At 47.6% G+C, this 19,574-nt stretch overlaps 1 protein-coding gene and 1 long non-coding RNA gene across 2 annotated transcripts; one reads left to right on the forward strand and one right to left on the reverse strand.

The window, feature by feature from the left end:
• The first annotated feature begins 3 nt into the window (after window positions 1-3).
• LOC123828253 lies at window positions 4-13,088 on the forward strand. Its single transcript, XR_006787453.1, has 3 exons — window positions 4-816; window positions 10,108-10,315; window positions 12,601-13,088. It is a non-coding gene; the product is annotated as an uncharacterized LOC123828253 (long non-coding RNA).
• SLC35E1 (solute carrier family 35 member E1) lies at window positions 5,575-17,823 on the reverse strand. The gene is made up of 6 exons (XM_045853047.1): window positions 17,369-17,823; window positions 16,990-17,060; window positions 14,712-14,849; window positions 13,103-13,228; window positions 8,952-9,197; window positions 5,575-8,477 (listed from the first exon to the last, which is right to left on the reverse strand). The coding sequence occupies exons 1-6, from the start codon at window positions 17,775-17,777 to the stop codon at window positions 8,247-8,249; spliced, it is 1,221 nt and encodes a 406-aa protein (XP_045709003.1). The 5' UTR covers window positions 17,778-17,823; the 3' UTR covers window positions 5,575-8,246.
• Between the last annotated feature and the right edge of the window lie 1,751 nt (window positions 17,824-19,574).

Genomic DNA, 19,574 nt, shown 5'->3' on the forward strand with positions numbered 1-19,574 from the left:
CGGCCGCTGCCGGGAAACCCCGGAAGTGAGGGCAGGAGGCGGGCGGGAAGAAGCCGCGCGTAGCCTGCACGCGGGAGGGGCTGGCGATGCGCAGGCGCAGAGGCCTTCTTGCACATGCGCGGAATGGTCTTCTGTCGCCCACCGCCCCGGAACACCTGGAACTGCCTGGGCGGCCGTTATTTCTTGCCGGGGCTCCTCCCCTCCTCACGTTTGCAGCCCTGGTGGGCCGCGTTCCCCGCGGTGCTTCGTGAGTGCAGAATTGTTGCCTGGGTTAGGACCTGCATTTCTTTCTCAGGGGGAGCTGCAGTGAAGAGACTGTGAGGTGAGGTGAGTCCGGGAGGCTCCGAGGCCAGTCTCGTTGCAGAAGCAGTATCCGGAGGCGCCGGGCTTGGCGAGGATCGAACTGGACTTAGTGAGGTTTCGAAGATCCTCGCGCTCAGTTTCTTTCGCAGGACCCAACCGTGATAGGGGCCACAAGCACTGGAAGACTTTGGGGTGGGGACTTCCCACTCCCGCCGGCCTGAGACGCTCCTGTAGGGCTCTGGTGGCTTCCGGGCAGTCGTTCGAGGTTACCTGGAAGGAGTACCCACGACTCTCGGTGCCTGCGCTGCAAGACTGTCCACCTTCCTGAAAGGAACAATGATATTCCTTCTAAAGCGAGTGTGGACGTAAGAAACGTCCAGAGTTGTAGAGAATTTTTATGAATTTGGACAAAATGGACAGTTGCCGGAAACAAAATCTCAAAAAATTTGAGAAAAATATTCTGGAGAATGGCAGCTTGGCAGCTTATTTTATACGTTGAAAAATGGAGGAGAGGTAAGGAGGGTTACATGTAAACCACTGGTGGTAGATTAAGGGGGCGGGAGAAAGCAAAGTGGAGTCGGAGTAGATATCTGGGATTGGATAAAAAGGCAAACTAGAGAAACACATACTTTTACATTGATAGATACAGGACATTTAACGTTTATAGCACAGCGAGATGGTATGCGGGAACAAGATAACAGGAGTTCTGTGGGCTCATGGTGGTGTAGTCTTGTCCTGTGGGATCTGTAAAAGGTTATTCTGACATTTCAAATGTTTGTTATCTTAGATGCAAAAAGGTAATAGGCTCCCTTAAGCTAAACATTGACCTTTGACAAGGAAGCGACAGGTCTGGGGCATAATTACCTGCCATGACCTGCCTTTACTTAGAAATTTTTACGTTCAGATCATCGTATGAGGTTACTTTTCAGTCTCTTGAGTTTGTAAGGCTGCCATGCTGGCCTCCCCTGAACTTGTCAGCTTTAGTATGTGGCTCGTTTTTCGTCCTCGGAGGATGAAGTCAACCCGTGCTGATTGTGGGGGAAGATAAAGAGCAGCAAACTAAGGCAGACTGTGGATATCCCCTGTCACCTGACCCTCATACAAAATGTCTCCCTTTGACTCTTAGGGATTGCCTCCTGTGTGGCAGATAATGCTTTAGGCCAGGGGTCAACAGACTTCTATAAAGGGCCAGATAGCAAATATTTTAGGCTTTGTGGGCAAGAGGCAAAATAGAGGATACTATGTAGGTACTTTCATAACCCAAGAGAAAAATGTCTATAACTTTTTTACTAAGGGAATTCAAAATGTTATCAAGTATGGCTTTTAAAACACAGGTCTATTAATGAAAAGAATGAAATGTTTTTTTGGATTCCAAGTTAGTCTTTCCTGTCATCAGTTGATTACAAATCTTCACTTGTAAAGCCTGGTTTTGGTTCACAGAAATGGGGGCTGGACATGGCTTGTGGATGAACAAATCAAATCTAAGCTCTGCTCTTAGGAGTCCACAGTCTATGGGGCAGGAAGGGAGGCATCAGAGACCCTTAAATCAGTAAACATACAACAAAAGCGTTGTTAAAGAAAACAACAGAGTGCTGAGACCTTGATAAGGGAGGAGGGCAGGGCCTCACTGGTAAGGTTATCACGTAGTCTGGAGGCATCCAAACGAACACAAACACTCCAGTTGTGATGCTCAGTAATTTGGATAGTGTGGGCATTTTTTCATGCTAGTAAAGGTCTGCATCAAGAAGTTTTAACTTGTGATCAGCCACAGATGAACTTCAGAAACAGCACAGTATCATACATACTTGCATTTTTGTGAATTGAAGATACACAGCATTTTTCAGATTAACAGGTGAACTAAAACAAGTTAATGCATTTGTATTGTCACTTTTTAATGACTGCATGTGACTCTGTGGTGTGGATGTATGGTAACTTATTGAAGCCAGACTATGGAGTCTCTTGGGTTGGCTCCATTTTAAACAACTTTTAAAAATGTTGTAGTATGTAGTAGTATGTATAGCAGTATATAGCATAACATAACTTAGTATACAGCAGAAGCAATGCCTGTTTGTGGTTGGTAGGGCACATGAATGTCTCGTACAAGATGGACAGTGATTTGAACATTTCACCTAAAATATCATATGGTATGCTTGAGCCTAATATTTTTATGTTACAGAATGACATGCTTATGATTTTGTAATAAAAGAGTTTGTAATAAAAAGGGGGTTATTTGTGCCGGACCTGACAAATATTGTGGTTAATGTAAGGGTGTGCACATTTAATACTGGTAATTCCTCAGTTGCTTCCCAGAAAGATTGTACACTCATGACCACTCCATTCATGATTCATTTAGCAGTGTTTAAAATGCATTTATCTGAGACTGAAAATTTAAGCATCACAGGGCCTAACGCAGGCTCATTTCAGTGAGCCAGTCAGAATCCCCTAGTCAAAAGAAAGCAGTAGAGGCTGCTTCAGTGGTGGTCTTCAAGGACTTGGAAACAAGACTTAAACAAGTTACCTGCATACCCCTGGGCCAGATGAACTTGCTGAAGAGACCTACCTAAGGAGCAAAATGGAAAGAAGTTTAAAACCACATGCATGCCTGCTTGGCCCTGCAAATGTGCTGTGAAGAATGAATCCCAGATCAGAAGTGTGTGTTACACTGTGCACTGTGAACTTATCCCAGGGCTTAATGGTAGTGCTTCCTTATAACAGAACACTGCACCACCATGTGCGTGGACGCACAAAATCAAGGAAGAATGTTTAATAACATGGGGAAATGTTTCTGGCATATTTTGTTAAAGCATATTACAAAATAACATGCAGCCCTTTCTGGGTGGGTCAGTTGGTTGAATCATGGTCTCATACACCAAAGGCTGTGGGTTCTATCCCCCGTTAGGGCACATGCCTAGGTCGTAGGTTTGATTCCTGGTCAGGGTGTAGATGAGAGGCAACTGATGGATGTTTCTTTCTCAAACTGATGTGTTTCTCTCCCCCTTCCTTCCTTTCCCTCTCAAATCAAACATGTTCTCAGGTGAGGTTTTAAAATAATATATCTGCTGTAATTCAAGTTTTTTTAAAAAAATGTATATATATCCTGCTCCCTCCCCAGATGCAACTGCTGTGTTGTTTCTTCTGTAACTTCAGAGATAAACTGTATTCACAAACACATTTATGTATCTCAGTGATATATTTTGAAAATTGTTCTCTCTACAGATCTTATTATTTTGACATTGTAGCTTTAATGTTTTTTTCAAACTTAAATGTATATAGACAATAAAAGTTATTTAAAAAGTAGGGAGTTGCTGAAGAAATCCAGGTCCAATGTCCAGGTCTGTAGTCTCAACAAAGCCAGAGCTTGGTGTGGCTATCACCTCATCCTCTGCGGTAACTGAACCCCATGTGGTCAACTAGTCTCAAGCCACAGCAGGAGCAATGATAGGGGAACAAAGGTCCTGTCCTATGCCAGAGCACAGAGCATTCCTTGGACCTGATCACGTCACCAAACAAACCAGAGTTGCCCCGAGACCAGTAGGTATTCCAGTGTCTTGAGTAGTTCACATTCTTGATGTCTGAAAAATAAGGCCATCACTACAGCTGGTCCTTACTCGTATGGCAGTGACCATATCCCACATCAGAGTTGCTTGAGGTCCCACTAGAATTGCAGTGGTAGACCACAAAGCCTCTTGGGTCAGCCAGACAAGGGTTCCCTAAGGATCTCACTGTAGTAATGTGGTCCAGGTAAGTGGACTGACAGGATACACCCTTGATCACACCAGCTCCTCTTCGGGGTGTATGACAAAGGTGAAGAAAAAAGCTCACTATTGAGGCTTCTCTGCTGGGCAGAGGGTCCTGGGCTTGGAGTCAGAACTCCTGGGTTCCAGGCCTGCTCCATGGGCTAAGCTGTTCTATTTCCCTCTATAAAATAAGGCTAATATATCTCACTTGGGTTCTGATGGTTAAATGAGGCATGTATAATACAAAATGTACAAGAATTACCTTGTGATTTATAAATTTAAGTCAAAATATTCCCATATGCCTCTCAAATAACTACCTGGTCCTCTCCTTCACATTTTTTTTCATGCACCTCCAACATAGCAACTGTGTGCCACTCAGTGTGATGCATCTATAAATCAGACCGAGGATTCTGAGGGTCAGCTTGTGTGTCTGTTTCCTGAACGTGGCACAAATTAAATGCTCAGTAAATCACTGAACAGGACAGAAGGTGTATGAATTAAAAAGATGTGGGTAGTTGTTTTAGCAGAAACATACCCTTTGAAGAGTGAAGAAATGAGTCAGTATAGCCAAGCTGCTAAATTACTCAAGTAGGCTGAGGCATGAGGAAACAGTTCTATTCTTGCTTTAAGTAGTTGAGAACTTACACTTTTAGACTTTTCAGTTCTGCATCAATGCCTGGAGATGAATAAATTCCTGCAGATAACCCTTTGAAAGACACAGGAAAGAATGAAGCACATGGGAAAACTTATCCATTGTCCAAACCACATGACTTCTGGAATGTTACCATCACACACCAGACCAGAGGCTTAGAATGCAGGACCAATTCTTTTCAAGAATACTTTTTACTGTAAGAACTTCTTTCTTTGGAACACTCTGGGTAGTGCCTAGTTGTATTTCCCATTTGCAAATCCTAAGACCCTAACAGATTTTAGTCATTTATTTCTAGCCAAAACCTCCTGAGTCTCTTGTGCTCAGTTGACAACCTTAACTGCAACTGAAGGGAACAGTTTCTAAGTCATGTGGAGGAAATGGGCTTTGGAGGCAGACAAGCAGCTGTGTGATCCCAGACAGGTGACTTCACCCCAGCACACAGCTCCTCTGACTTACAGGTCAAAGAGCCAGCCTCTAAGAATTCACCCTCTTGGGCCTCATTTTCATTTATAATAAAACAACACAAAAAGGATAAGAACTGTGTGAAAACCTGCCACATCTGGCATGTAGAAGGCATTACTCCTCAGAAATACATTCTATAAGCACAAGCTGCCACAACATTCTTGGGTTTTCCATGTTATACTGTTCAGTAAAGGCATGTCATTAACTGTTATGTTGTGACTTCTGTAGTTTTATTCTACTGTCTTATGAATTCACAAATCACACAGGTCCTAAATTTGACTTAGGAAAACAGGGTGCAATACTCTGGATAGGAGAACCAAGTCAGCTGCTCTTTCTACCTCTCGTTCGCCTTGTTGCTGGGCACACTGAAGACAGGGTCACTCAGAAAGAGACTCAGTGACAAATTGGGACCAGTCTTAATTCCCTGGACACCATCATTTATTTTTGGTAAATGCCATCAATGAACATACAGTGTCATTCCCACAGAACAGTCTATAGCATTTAAGTTTAAAAAATAGGTGACAATTAAAAAAAGAATTCACAATTTTCAGATCCTTTAATAATTTAACGTTCTCTGCTCTTCAGGCTGTTAGACCCTTAACAATCAGGTATGGATGGTTACGTCCCAGCAGTAATAAAGGGCCTGTTGCATAATGTATGCCAAATACATAGCAAAATTCAGAGATTCTAAGTGCTTCTTCACTGGAACATATTCTGGCTTCTCTCCTTTGTAATAGGGATTTTACTGTCCCTATGATGAATGACTTAAAATATGGTGCTTAAAAATTTGACACCAAGTCAACACAGTGATCAAAACACCATTCAAAAATGCCCTCTGAGCCTCAGGTTCCCCTTCCGTAAAATGAAGGAGTTGGGTTAGAGTTGCAGGCCGGACCACACCACAAATGGGTAAAGGGAACTTGCTGCCACAAAGCCCAGTGGTGAGGAGTGTGAGAACAGCTGTGAATGTGAATGTGGGAGTGCAGGGTGGGGGTGGCAGACCAGGCCATTAGGTGGTCGGAAAACCAGCCTTCATGGTGTCGTTCTCAGCTCTGAACTGTCAATTCTCAAAAGTATGTCTTTTGTCTTTTGATTTGATGATTTGGTCTAATATGATTGTCTCATTTATTCCAGTGTATGTACTTACTGTACATTTATGTACAGAATTAAATATCCCATTTATCAATTTATAAACCATAATAAAACCAGTCATTTCCCCTCACCAGTAGATCTTGTACTGGGAAAAGAAAACAAACTAATATACAAATTTCAACAATATCGGCAACTTCATTAAACCCAAATGGAGGCATAATTCATTTTGGAGTTCAATTATATGTTCAAGGAGTTAGTTACTCTAATCATAAAGACAACCACTGTAATATCGTTGCAGTGCAAAATTATCCCCATTTGTTATTCAACAGAAAAATTCAGCTGTAGACCTGACTGCCTCTGGTGAAGGCACTCAGTGAACTCATCCATCACCAGCGACACCCTTCAGGATTGCCATTTGGATTTCACATAGCAACCATCTTGAAACTTGGGGCCAAAGTAATTAGAAAGCAAGTGAACAGCAGACAATAAACAGGGACTCCTGAGGCTGGTGGTTCGTAAACTCAGGTGAGAATGCATCTGAGACTCCAGGAGTAGCGCAATGTGAGCTGGCAAAATGGAACCTCTTAAATACAAAATTCCAGTGATCGAAAACAAACCAAGAGTCAAGCATAAGCTATGTTACTTCCTCTCTGAGCAGAATGTCTCTCATGAGGAGGTAAAGAATGACCCCTGTCCCATCTGTTGGGGACAGTGCTAAAAGAAGAAAGCAGCCATCACCAAGGACCCCACCAGCCTAGCCAGTGATCCCTGCTGGAAGGGAGGACTCAGTCTTTCACAATGCCAGGAAAGACAGAGACCCCCACCCAACTACGGCACACAGGTCATCTTGACACGAACCTGCCAAAAGCAACTTTTTCTTGACCAAAGCATCTGATCTCACAAACCAGGTCCTAGCTTGGTGCTTGCTTCTTTCCCCTTCACCAGGACATGATTCAGACCCAGTGTAACCATCACAAGAACAGGCCATGGACTCGAAGCACTGTGCTCTTGTCTGTCACACAAACCATCGAGATGATATTCTTGATTCATTCTGTCTTCAGTGATTGTGGTCATCTGAGAGGGGCTTCTCAACACCTCATTGTTTTCTACCAAATGTTGGTATGTGTCAAGATAGGCATCAGCAGTGGGAACTTTTCTTGCTTTTAAACATTTAAAAACAAAAGGGTTTTCAATCTATAAGCCAGTCCCTATGCATCCCCTCCTGGGGACCAAGGCATAAATACACACAACTATAAAACATTCCCTAAAAAATGAGAGATCCTCCTGAAATCAACATCTCCCCAACATCCTGTGAAGTCATCACAGCAGTGAAGACCGACCAGAAAAGACAAAAAAGACAGAAATAGAGCTCGAAACACTGAACATGATTTCCTAACGATCCCTCTCCCAGCCCTGCAGTCTCTTCCTCCTCCCTGCTCCGAGAAGAACAGTGCCCTGCTCTGCTCTTCCCTCTGAATCCCGGCACACAGCTCCTCTGACTTACGGATCAGAGTCAGCCTCTAAGAATTCAGTGCTAACTGCAATAGCTGTTCGCGTAGGAGTGCCTGCCGGTAACTGCAAACAGCCATGGGGCTGACAGGGAAACAATCCACCATGTCCACTCCAGGGTCTGCATCCACAACGATTCTGCCTTCCCAGAGGGTCATCTGGAAATGCTATCTGGGAAGCAGAACAAGAATTCTGAAATACACGACCTGGGGAATAAGTCAACACAGAAAAATAAAACATGGCCAAGACCTACGTAGTGCTGACGCCCTCAGATGACAGACTCCAGGAAGGAAGAGCATGAAGCATGAGTGGTGGTCCTCACTGCAGGGAGGGCATCCTGACGCTCCAGGGGGCCGAGAACCCCAGGGTCCTCTGAGGGTTGTGCACTGTCCCCTCGGCTGGGCTTACATTCACTGGTTGTCAGAAGTTTCTGGTACTGCTTGGGACTGGGATGGGGGGAGTTGCAGAACGGCCCCCCCATCCTCTAGGCTCTACACATCATAACGGTTCAAACTGTATGAGTTTGGGTAGCTCTGTCGGCTGTACTGGAAGTGGTCTGTTAAAATGTTGTTGCGGCCATATTGATAGTCTCCATGCTGGGGGAAGAGGGCGCCATTGTGGGGCTTCTTCAGCGGGCTTCGGTGGTGCTCCTTACTGCTCAGGTCCCCCGTCGTGATGGGGAGGAGGTGCTTCTGCGCTTGCTGATTCGCATCGTACTTGGTCTGTGGGGTCAAGAGAGCAGTGGGACACTTGGCTCTTTCCCCAGGACATGCACACAAGACAAAGGGGAGCTCAAGATTCACAGCCAAGCAGCCCTTCAAGGCCAATGTTAAGTGTTGACCCAAGCAGGGCTAGACATGGCCAGTGAACAGTTAATGGACTGGCCCTCCTTGTTGGCCATTCTCTGTCCTACAGGGGCCTAAAAAGGGCCTACTCAGGAGATAAAGAAATCCCAACAAAACCTCAGTAGACCCAAGAGCCATGGCTGGAACGAGGCAAATGCCAGAGTCATCCATGTAGGAAAAGGCCAGGATGGGAGAGGCTGTGCCAAGACCATAAACCAGTCTGACAAAAGTGGGAGCTAGAACCTGGGCATCTTAGTTTCTGGTGAGGCCCCTTCTTTTCCTACCTCCACCATCTTTTGGTGCCTCCCTGGGTATTGAGGGGGCAGACAGCCTCTTCCACCCCCGACTCACCTTGTTGTACAGGAAGACCCCCAGGATGGCTGTCATCATGCCCAGGACATTGGTGCTGGTGACTGGGTTCCGCAGCATGATCAGGGACACCGTGATGACCATGATTCTCTTGGTGGCATTGGCAACTGAGTAGCTCAAAGGGCTTATGAGGTTGAGGATGCTGAAGGCAATGACATTCTGGGCAAAGTTACAGAAGCCACTGACAGCCAGAAGCAGGAGCGTCCAGGGCCACTGGGACACGTAGGTCTACAGATGGGAGCAAGACAGCACCGTGGTCACATGCCTGTCCTGGCAGAGGTTGGGGGTGCAGAGTGGTGTATCGGGGTCATTCAGTGGGGAGCAGACCCTAGTGGATTCTAGTGTGATACAGTGCTCCTAACCCTCATGACACTGCATGAAACAACAGTTGTCACCATCATCATCACCATCACTGTCTTAAATGTCACCATCATCCTCACAATTACCACCATCCTCATTACTGTCATCAACACTACCATCACCACCTCCCGTCTGCCGAGAAAGCGGAGGCTTGAAGAGAAGTCAGGTGTCCAAAGGACACAGAGCATGGTGTGAACCAAAGCCTTCATCATCCCTGTACAGTGAGGGCCGGGGCTCTGGGGTATGCAGAAGAAGGTCTGCCTACTGGACATGGTCTCAGTCCAATCGGGCTCCTATAACAGACACCACAGGCTGGGGGCTTATAAACAACAGATATTTAATTCTGGAGGCTGGAAGTCTAAGATCAAGGACATTCCATGTCTGGCATGGGCTTCTGGGCTCACAAGTGGTATTTCCTCGAGGTGTTCTCAAGTGGTAGAAGAGGAAAGGGTGCTCTCTGGGGCCCCTTTAGGGCACTGATCCCACTGATAAGGGCTCCACTGTCCCCAAGATCTAGTCACCTCCCAAAGGCCCCACTCCCTAATACCATCCCACTGGAGGTCAGGTTTCAACATGTGGATTCTAGGGGGACACCAACATTCAGACCATAGCAATGACGATACATTCTACAAATGCACCCTGGTCCTGGGAAGGCTGCCTGAGTGTAAAAAGAACCTGGCGGGTGAGGGAAGGCCAGAGGACCTGGGCCTGCCCCATTACTGGAAGCCCCGGGCAGCTGCTTGACCTCTCTGGTTGAGGTTTCTTGTCTCTGCAACAGGGGATGATGCCCGCTGAGCCTGCACAATGCCACCGCTGTGGGGATCAAATGCGGTCACGGCTCCCAAAGTGGTATGAAGCGATTCCAAGCCACATAAACATGAGAAGAAGGTGATGCATTATCAGAACTGCAGTTACTGTCTGACCTTCACTTGAATGACACGCGCAGATTAGGGAGGCCCAGAAGTCAATTAACCCACAACTAACAGGTATGTGTATCACAGAACCCTCTAAAGATCCCAGGCTGACCATCAGACAGAAGAGAGAGGAGAACTAGGTAGGCCCTAGGTAGGCCAGGTGGCGGGAGACATCCAGCACCAAATATTTATGGGTTTGTATCTATTCAGGGCTGGATACCAAAAAGCACACAGCACGGCCTCCACACTTCCCCACCCTCTACAGTCCCTCTTTAGCATCAGTCCTCTGGGTCGAGGAACCACGAGGCTATACAGGCAGTGCTGCCAGGCCAGTGAATGATCTCTGGAGATGGCACGCCGGCCATGGACAGCCCAGGCTGTGGCCCAGACAGTAGTGCTAGGACAGCGCTGTGTCCCAGTGCTCCAAGGACAGAGCAGTTTCCAGACCCAGTGAGACTCCACCAGGTAGCAAAGCCACAGCTGCTTGGTGGCAGCTACTCTTTGCAGGCCAATTCCCCGGCCACACTGTCCTTGGCTGTGGGAGGACACAGCTGGCTCCCCTAGGACAGTGGACCTGCCAGGACAGGAGCTGAAGCAATCTTAGGATGGCTGCTTGATTCCATCTCTACTATCTTCTTGAGAGGGAGGGATCACGTGGTCCTCTCAAAGGTGAGCAAAACACACTCAGGTGACTTGTACAAGGCCACGCAGACATTTGCTCCTAGTTGGGGTGATGCTCCTGTAAGGCCCCATGTGTTCCTAGGGCTGCTGTTAGAACGTACAGGGTGATCACGAGAAGAAAACTGAAAAATGCCCTCAATACAAGAAAAAGCAAGAAAAGAGATCAGAGCAAAGCCTATACATACATGTTTGTGCGTATATATAGAGACAGCAAAGAGCTGTAACACAGGACAGTGTAAGAGAACGGACACTCAACCTGTTGACATGATACAGCCAATGAAAGGAATGAGAGAGGCCTAAATATGTCAAAATGGAGTGGTCTCCGGGACATGCTACTTTTCTAAATATCTAAAAAGTCACTTTTTGTGCAAAGAGGGGGGAAGTTATGAGTATATCTTTGAATAAAGCTTGTCACATCATTTGGCTTTAGAAATACAAAGATTTGACATATTCAGTGGGGGTGGAAGAAAGCAATGCCTAAAAATTGAAAAGAAACACAAGTAAAGGAACCCAATTACATAAGTTACTGACACAGACACATTACAAAGACAGCCCTTAGAACACAGTATCTCAACTGTATAGCAAGGACCGATGTCATCAACAGGTCCAGAGACTTTAAGTGAAAAGACGTATTAACGAGAATTAAGCTGTAACAGCAGCAACGCTGTAACAAAACGACATCATCCAAGGACCTGCTGTACATTTTTCATGGAACACGTTCTAAGGAGAAGCAGAGCTGCACAGAAATCTTAAAACTTTTTTCGTTGCCCCTGGGGATTCTCACTCTGAGATGATTGTATGCGTACAGTAGAATCACATACATGAATAACTGGAGTAGGGTGAGCCAGTAGAAAGTGGTGCAAGGAACCAAGCATTTTAGAAAAGACACAAATAAAAAAGTTCAAAGCAGTAATAAATTCTGTGATATTAAATGAGAATTGGAAAGTTGGTATGAACTCTCCCTTCTGCCCCCAAATGCTTTTTTCCTGAGTGTTCGCTGCAAAGGCTTAAAAGCAATGACAGCCCAACAGCAGGGAGCACACACGGCGCCCAGGTGGTGTTTCTAAGCACCAATCTCCATTAAAAGCAGCCTGGGTCCCCAAGGGATGGCCAATGGCAGGCCTGGGGCAAGGGTGCACAGACAGAGGAGGAAGTTCTGGCGGACCAAAAGCCACAGACTGACGTGTGCTGTCAGGAGGGCAGGGAGCCAACAGGATGGGCTCCATCGGCCAAGACAGGCTAGTTAGAATATGAAAACAATACTACATACAACTAACATGACTTCATAATGACACTAAAACACATAAAAGAACTCTCCGTCACTCCCCACCCAAAAAGGGAAGAAACCCTTAACTTACTGGTTAATATTTGCAGTCAACACGAACTCTTTACTCTGAAAATGGTAACTGAAAGGAAAGGGAAGCATTGAACTGCCTCTCACACACTGAACTTCAAGGTAACAGGCTGGTCCTGGTTAATGATGAAAAGTTACAGAGAAATCACAGCCAATCAATGTGGAAGGGAAGTTAGAACATAGAGCCCCAGTTTCTTATCTGGTAATGGGAGATAAGCTCCACTGCACCCACAGGTGGTGCTAAGGTTTAAAGACCAATGTCAGGAATCCAGTCAGACATCATTAAGCCCTAATAAACAATTACTCCTTCTCCCTAACTCAGGCCTGAAAGAACCATATACACCTCCTCTTCTCACTGTCACCTGCATTAGTTTCTACGGTACTCTCTGGAGGCTGGCCTGGCACAGGTGGTGGGAAGGTGCTATTTCCTGTGCTCAGAGAGCTACAGCTACAACTGGAGTACATGGAAATATGTACAGAAACAACACCAAAAAGAAAATGAGCACAGTTTAAAAAGTCAAAGTGACATCTGAACCAAGTTATCAGGCCCCATCCTGGCAGTTTTTGTCTTTCATGCCACTGATGCAAATGTGACTGCTATCAGCAGCGGGAATCTAGCATGCTAGAGAAGGAAATGCAGAGGAAGCCGACTTGACTTCCTCGACTGCACACAGCCTGAGTCATGACAGAGCTGCGTATTCAAAGATCTGGCCGTTGGAGGCCCTAAGTGCCCCAAAGTCAACACAGAGGTGTAATTCCCTGACAAAGCACCTACTTTGGAACCAGTCAAGAAAAGGGTGTGTTCTTGGTGCTGGCCAACTCACCAGGTCACTGCTGACCAGGAAAGCTGAGAGGTCCACCAGGACCCACGTGGGGATCATAAAGAAGATGGCATGGCAACCCAAGATGTTCAGCAGCCGGAGATGGTGGATCCGTGAGTCTCTCAATACCTGAAAAGAGAAAATCTCTTTTAAGGGCCAATTGACACCGTTAGTGGCAAGAAGGACTCCAGTTACCCAGTTCCAAACACAGTAACTGGACATTAACACCAACGTCCAACCTTGACCGCTAAACCTACAAGTGTGCATATGATGCGATACGCAGCTCATTCCTGAAACAAAGTGTTTTACATACAAAAGACCTAGTAAAGAAAACAGACAAAAACCCAGCAACACTCGATGCTGGTGAAGCTGCAGTGGAATAGGCACTCTGACATCCACTAAATTAGTATATCACTGTTTCTGCATACAACCAGGTAAAGTATAGTAGGAGCCATAAATATCTCCTATCTTCTGACTCAAGAACTATAAGCCAATCATATGGAAGTAACCTGAGAGAAAAACATTGTGAATTATTACATTACTTACAATGAATAGTTGGAAATAACCTGCATTTGCATTAATTGTGGTACCTGACAAGAGTGTGATTGTTACAGAAGAGCCATGATTTTTAATGATGTGGGAGCATGAGATGTTACAACAGTAAATGAACAAAGCAAAATTCTAAAATGTGTGTATAATATCACAACTCGAAAAACTATGCAGAGAATATCCCTAGCATTAATAGTTCTCTTTAGGGGACAGTACTGGGACTTCACTCAACAGGTGGAAACCCCTGGGCAGGTAGGTAGGTCTCTTTCTTCTTCATCTCTAGCACCTACTATAGTACCTGGCACAGAGTAGGTGCTCAATTCTGATTTTTTTCCATTGAGCTTTTCTTTGTTTTTTTCACAATGAGCATTCAATAACTGTATAATAAAAAAAACAACAACAACAATCTCTTATAGTGCTCTTTCTCACACCTGTACCTTTCCCAGGGGCTCTTGCACACACATGTGCTCTCTCTCCCCCCTGCTCTCTCTCTGGGGCACACCCATGACTTTCCCCTCTTCTTCCCTCATGCTCTCTCCCTCTCCCCTAAGCTCCAAGGGCCCTGCTTTTGCCTCTGTAACTTGTTTCCTGAGCCCATGCAGTCCAGCTGGTTCACTTTTCTTAGCTCTGTGACTTCCTAAATAAATTTCACTTGTATTTGAAAATTAATTAATTACTTAAAAAAAAACCCGCCCTAGCTAGTGTGGCTTAGTTGGTTGGGCATTGTCCCTGCAAAACAAAAGGTTGAAGGTTTGGTTCCCAGTCAAGGCACATGTCCGGGTTGTAGATTTAGTCCCCGGTCCAGGCATGTATGAGAGGTCACTCATCGACGTTTCTCTCTCTTTCCTTCTCCCTCCCTTCCCCTCTCGCTAAAAACAAATAAGTAAATTACAAAAAAAACCGTAATCTCTTTTAAAAAATTAAACAACAAATAAAAAACCAGCAGAATGACAATACAATTTTTTTTGCTCCAACGCCAAAGAAATCCCTAATTGGCCACATTTTCAAATGCCACCCACACGCCCCTAAAATATCAAGCATACCATAAACGATGCCAAAATACCTTTTTGGAGAAAATATTCTGGAGTGAGAAGCACAGTGTGGCAGCAAGAGCACTGATGAGCCCCCACATGTCGAACGACAACTCGGTGACAGTGGCCAGCAGAACACCGCTGATGATGGGGATGAGTGACAAGTACACCTGTGGAAGGAGAGCGGGAAGGGCTGATGGTGGGCTAGAGTGGGGCTGGGCAGCCCAAAAAACACGAGGGGAAAGCCCCAGCTGCTCTCTCCTCTCTCACCAAAGAGATATGACCTGTCCCTTCGGACAAGTGTTAGTTGTGACAGCAACACTCTGAGAGTTGGGGGAAGGCAGATGGTTATCAGAGTACCTGGGGTAGGGCTTTGTCACTGTGGGCAGCCCTACTCCTTACACTATCACTCCCATTAACAGCCCCTGCTCAGGGCCGCAAACTGGGGCTGCTCCTCACAGACCTATTCAGCTGCTGCCACCAACACACCAGGGTTTGAAATTCTGATTTTCCACAAGGCTGACAGGGTCCCTTTTCCAACATGCATTTACCACTGGCTGTACCCTCCTCCCTTCCCAGCCCAAATGCCTTCTCTATCTGGAGAACTCCTTCCCCTTCAGGCCTCAGTTCACACACCATTCAAGAGGAGAACTTTCCACACTCACCTTCCTATACCCCTCTACCCTGTCAGGTTCCTCTGAATACCCTTGCTGGGTATTGCTGGGCACAGAGATCTCTGCTATTATAAGTCTATGTTACATTGTCTGTGTCCTGCACTGCTTTAGGGCAGGTTCTTGTTCATTGCTCTACCCTGGTGCCCAGCATACACCAGGCACCTAGTAACTGCTGCCTGAATGGATAGGAGGCCTTCCACAAGGTCCAAGCTTTCCAGGGCCTGGTACATGGAATGGCTCCTGAGTTCTGCTGACTCAATGGCTTCCAATTTCCGGAGAAATGAAATCCATCCCTGATGTTTAGTTCTTCTGACTCCCAGCTCATCTCTCTCCTACAAAGAACACACTTAAAGTACCGTGGAGATTTTAGGACTGGGTGGTGAGGTCCTCCCACCCCTCCCCCTGAGGCAGAGCAAGGCTCTGAATTCCACCTTTCACACTACTGGCTATGGCCCTCAGTCATGCAACTCCCCCTTACAGTCCAATTTCCTCCCCTGAGATCTGGAATGACCTGCTTTATCTTCATCACAGGGTGGATCCATACTTATTCCATCATTATTAGATTCCTGCCCCAGTCATTCCCTAGTGTTTCCTCACTGGGTGAAGTTTCCGGCTCCTTGCCCAAGGTGGGTCCAATGTCCTGTACAGCGGGGAAACCTGATAAGCATGCTGTGATATCGAGTGATGTAGCTGCACACCTCCCGGGCAACTCCAACTCAGGAGACAAGTCACACCTGACATAATTCTGGAAGCAGACAGCAGAGCACACCCAGGTTTTACAGGGGAAAAGGCTGAAATAAAAAAATCAGCCAGAGGTGGCCCAGTTTCTATAAGCTGATCCAGGGCACTGCTGCTCTGAGTTACATAAAATACAGGATGCCAGAAACCAACCACGAAGAAAAGAGGAGCTCTGTCCAGCATGAAATGGATTCCAGCTGGAAAACAGGAGTCCTACTTTCCCTTAAAGACATGGGCAAGGCTGTCTCTGGCTAAAGCCACAGCTTCTCTTGCCCCAAGTCAGGAAATGCCCTGGCTTGGCATATGGAACAGACCCTGGATTGTGCCCAAAGCATCTTCCTTATGCAGTCTTGGATTCTGTGTGTTATTTTAACTTCCATTCTCAATTCTTAGCCGCTCTTATTTCGAAGACATTGATGAATTTTGCCAAAATTAGACTCCTTTGACTAGCATCTCACTTCTGACCCCAGAAACCTCCAAACTAACCACGCTGTTTCTTGCAAAGAAATGAAACGCCATTCCAGCACAAAGTCAGATATTCTATCCTGGGCCCCACTGGAGGAGAATGAATGCCTGGCTAAGATGGGACCAGGTCATCATAAAGCAGATACTCTGGGTAGGGAATCAAAACAAGAAGGAAAATGGGACCAGAGAGAGAGGGCAGCGTCTATGAGACCACACAGGAGAGACAACTCAGGAACACACATCCCATTCACCACTGCCCCCAGTGATTTGAGAAATTTAGCAGCAAAAGGACCACCAGAGGCTTCTAAGCTAATTTCCTTATTTGACAGAAAGCCAGGCAGCCTGCAGGCCAGGAGTGTGGACCACGTCACCAGCCGGGCAACTTCCAGGAAACCCTTGGGGTCCCCACCTGCCCAGAGCCCTCCTGGGTTACCTTTGTGCTCTGCTTCTCTTTCATGATGATCCGGGACAGGAGGACCACCCAGATGGGCATGGTGGCCTTGACTGCAAAGAGAAGCAGGGGGCGCTAAGGTGGCCGCCCTAGGCCCGGGATCCACCCTGGGAGCCTGTACCCACTCCTCCGAGGGTTGGGACAACTTATCAGCCCCTCAAACCTCTTCAGCCCTTTTCTTTCTATAGGGCTCCCCCCTAACCCAACAGTTGTGGTCCGGCCTGCTAGGCTCTCAGTTCCCTTCTCAGCCCCAACCCTCCCTGAGCCACCAGTGCTTGTCTCTTCCCTACTAACAGCCTTGGCGACTCCCAGCCCAGCGTTCCAGGTGGGACACCACCCCAGGCCCGGTCGCGGCACCCACCGGTGTGCGCGTAGGACACTGGCACCTTCCAGATGCTGACGTGAGCCGACACAGACGCGAAGTACTTGCCGAAGGCGAGCGGCAGCACGTAGCGTGGGTAGAAGCGCGGCGGCAGCAGCGGGCCGGGCGACGGCTGTGGGCCGGGCCCGGAGCCCGAGACCGGTGGTGCGGGGGGTACGCGCCAAGCGCGCAGCAGCGGTGGAAGTCCCGCGCACAGCGCCAGGATGTGGCATAGCGACACGGTCACGGGGAACGGAAAGGCGCTCAGGATCACCTTGTTGACTACGTTGCCGCCAGCGCTCAGCGCGTACCACAGCAGGCACAGCGCCGCCACCCGTGCGCCCTCGCGCGCCCCGCCGCCGCCGCCACTCGCCGCGCCGGGACCCCCCGTACCCGGCGCCGCCGCCATCCTACCCCAGTGGCCGCCCCTTCCCGCCCGTCCGACAGCCCGACGCGGAGCTGGGGCGGGGACAAGAGGGGTGGGCACACCAGCCAATGCCGCTCCCCATTGGCCGTCGCCTCGCGTCACCGCCTCTCCACGAGTGGACTTCCGGAGGAGGGCGGGGCCTATCCCGGAAGCGGAAGGAGGAGACAGGGGCCTGGAACACAGCGGGACTGCAGAGCGGTGAGCTGGCCCTAGAATCGAGTGGAATAGGTGGGCGCGCGAAAATCTCGCCACGCCGGAGTGTGTAAGCCGACCATTTAGCTCGGGGGCCGCTCCTCGACATCCGCGCTATACAGGCGTCCTCAACCAGATTCCTGATGGGGGCAAGCGGTGGATAACGAGGGTGAAAGACCAAATTGTGAAAAGCTAAATCCTTTCTGCAAACTAGGGGTGGACTCCCATGGCCGGTCCTCGGGAGCACGTCCTGGGAACTGCCGCGACGTGCTCTGTGCAGTACGTATGACCCTTTCCTTTTCACAGATAGACAAACCGAAGCCCAGATATGGCAGCCTCCTGGGGCACTGTTTCCAGGGCTATGGGAGAGAAGTGCCGTGCCCCGGCTGCTGATTCCCCAGCAGTGGAGGACAAGACAGTGTTTTCAGCAAGATGACCATGCATTACTTAAAGGACTGTCTCATTTGCCCCAAAAGTCATGTACTAACAACTTTGCCGGGGGGGTTGTTAAAATTCTTTTATAATGTCCTTGGCAAACTAGATAGTGGCAATCCATGCATCTCCAAAATGTTGAAGGGAAACCTTAGCTTAAACTTGGGTTCTCAAGTGTAGTCGGTATCTACCCTGGTATTTACTGGATACTCAGACAGGAGAGGTGGTCCCTGCCCAAAACCCAGGTCTAAGGAGAGGAGATACTCATTGGACACCAACCTGAATCTTAACGTCTCCCAGCTGTGCAGACCATCTTTTGTCACAGAGTAATGCCACTTCCTCAGACACCAGCACATCAGGGCTGGCCACATTAAGGGTGAAAAAAGTCACAATGGAACTAAGGAAGTACTTATTCCACAGCACAAATGGTTCCACTGAGATGCTTTAAAAAAACCTGTCTTCACTACTCTGGAATAAGCACTTACGTTTCCCAAATGGGCACATGCACATGGGACTAAAGTGAGCCACACAGCTGGTAGATGGCAGGGCTGGAGTTCAATCTGACTGTCCTCAAAGCCACTTTACCCACTGTCCTTTCTGGGGTGGGTGTGTACTGCATGAAGGCTATGTCAGGTGTCACCGCTGGCTCTGAAACTATTGTTCTGGATGGACTGAATGTGCCTGGACCTCTTGGTTTGTCTTGTGGGGTTGCCCCTCTTAAAGAGTAGCTGCTTCCTTATCTGTGAAATTTAAGTAGCTATGTCCAAGATGACCTATTCTGGAGTGAAAAAAACTAGAAAACAAAGCTTATGGTTCCAGGGACAAGGGCGGAAACTTTATAGTCAAGGTAGAAAGGATTTTTATTAAAGAAGAAAAGGGCAGTACCAGCCAGGTCTAAGCTCCTGGCCTGTGTAAGAAGTTGGCAGCCTGGGGCCAAGGAGGAGAGGAAAGCTGCTAAGGCAGGGCTCTGTGCCGTGCCATGTGAAACTGCAAATATTTTAGGGGATAAAACAGGTTACACAGCCTTCTTGGGAGGGCTTCTCTCTTGGGCAGGTGAGCCTGGATGGGTAGGTTAACATTCCTTGATGTGGACCCTTGGTCTCTGTCACCCAGTTAGTAGGTGACCTGAGTTGGGAGGCAACATGTGGCCTAACA

The sequence above is a fragment of the Phyllostomus hastatus genome, unplaced genomic scaffold (genome assembly GCF_019186645.2).
Source record: "Phyllostomus hastatus isolate PE091 unplaced genomic scaffold, TTU_PhHast_1.1 phas_contig_98, whole genome shotgun sequence".
Lineage (NCBI taxonomy): Eukaryota > Metazoa > Chordata > Mammalia > Chiroptera > Phyllostomidae > Phyllostomus > Phyllostomus hastatus.

Bases quoted from the DNA above. Each gene is read 5' to 3' on its own strand.
- SLC35E1 (XM_045853047.1), bottom strand. From the start codon at position 17,777: ATGGCGGCGGCGCCGGGTACGGGGGGTCCCGGCGCGGCGAGTGGCGGC. The intron at 17,061-17,368 runs GTGGGTGCCGCG...TTCTCTTTGCAG, and splicing joins AGTGTCCTACGCGCACACCG to TCAAGGCCACCATGCCCATC. The intron at 13,229-14,711 runs GTATTTTGGCAT...TTCTCTTTTCAG, and splicing joins AGAATATTTTCTCCAAAAAG to GTATTGAGAGACTCACGGAT.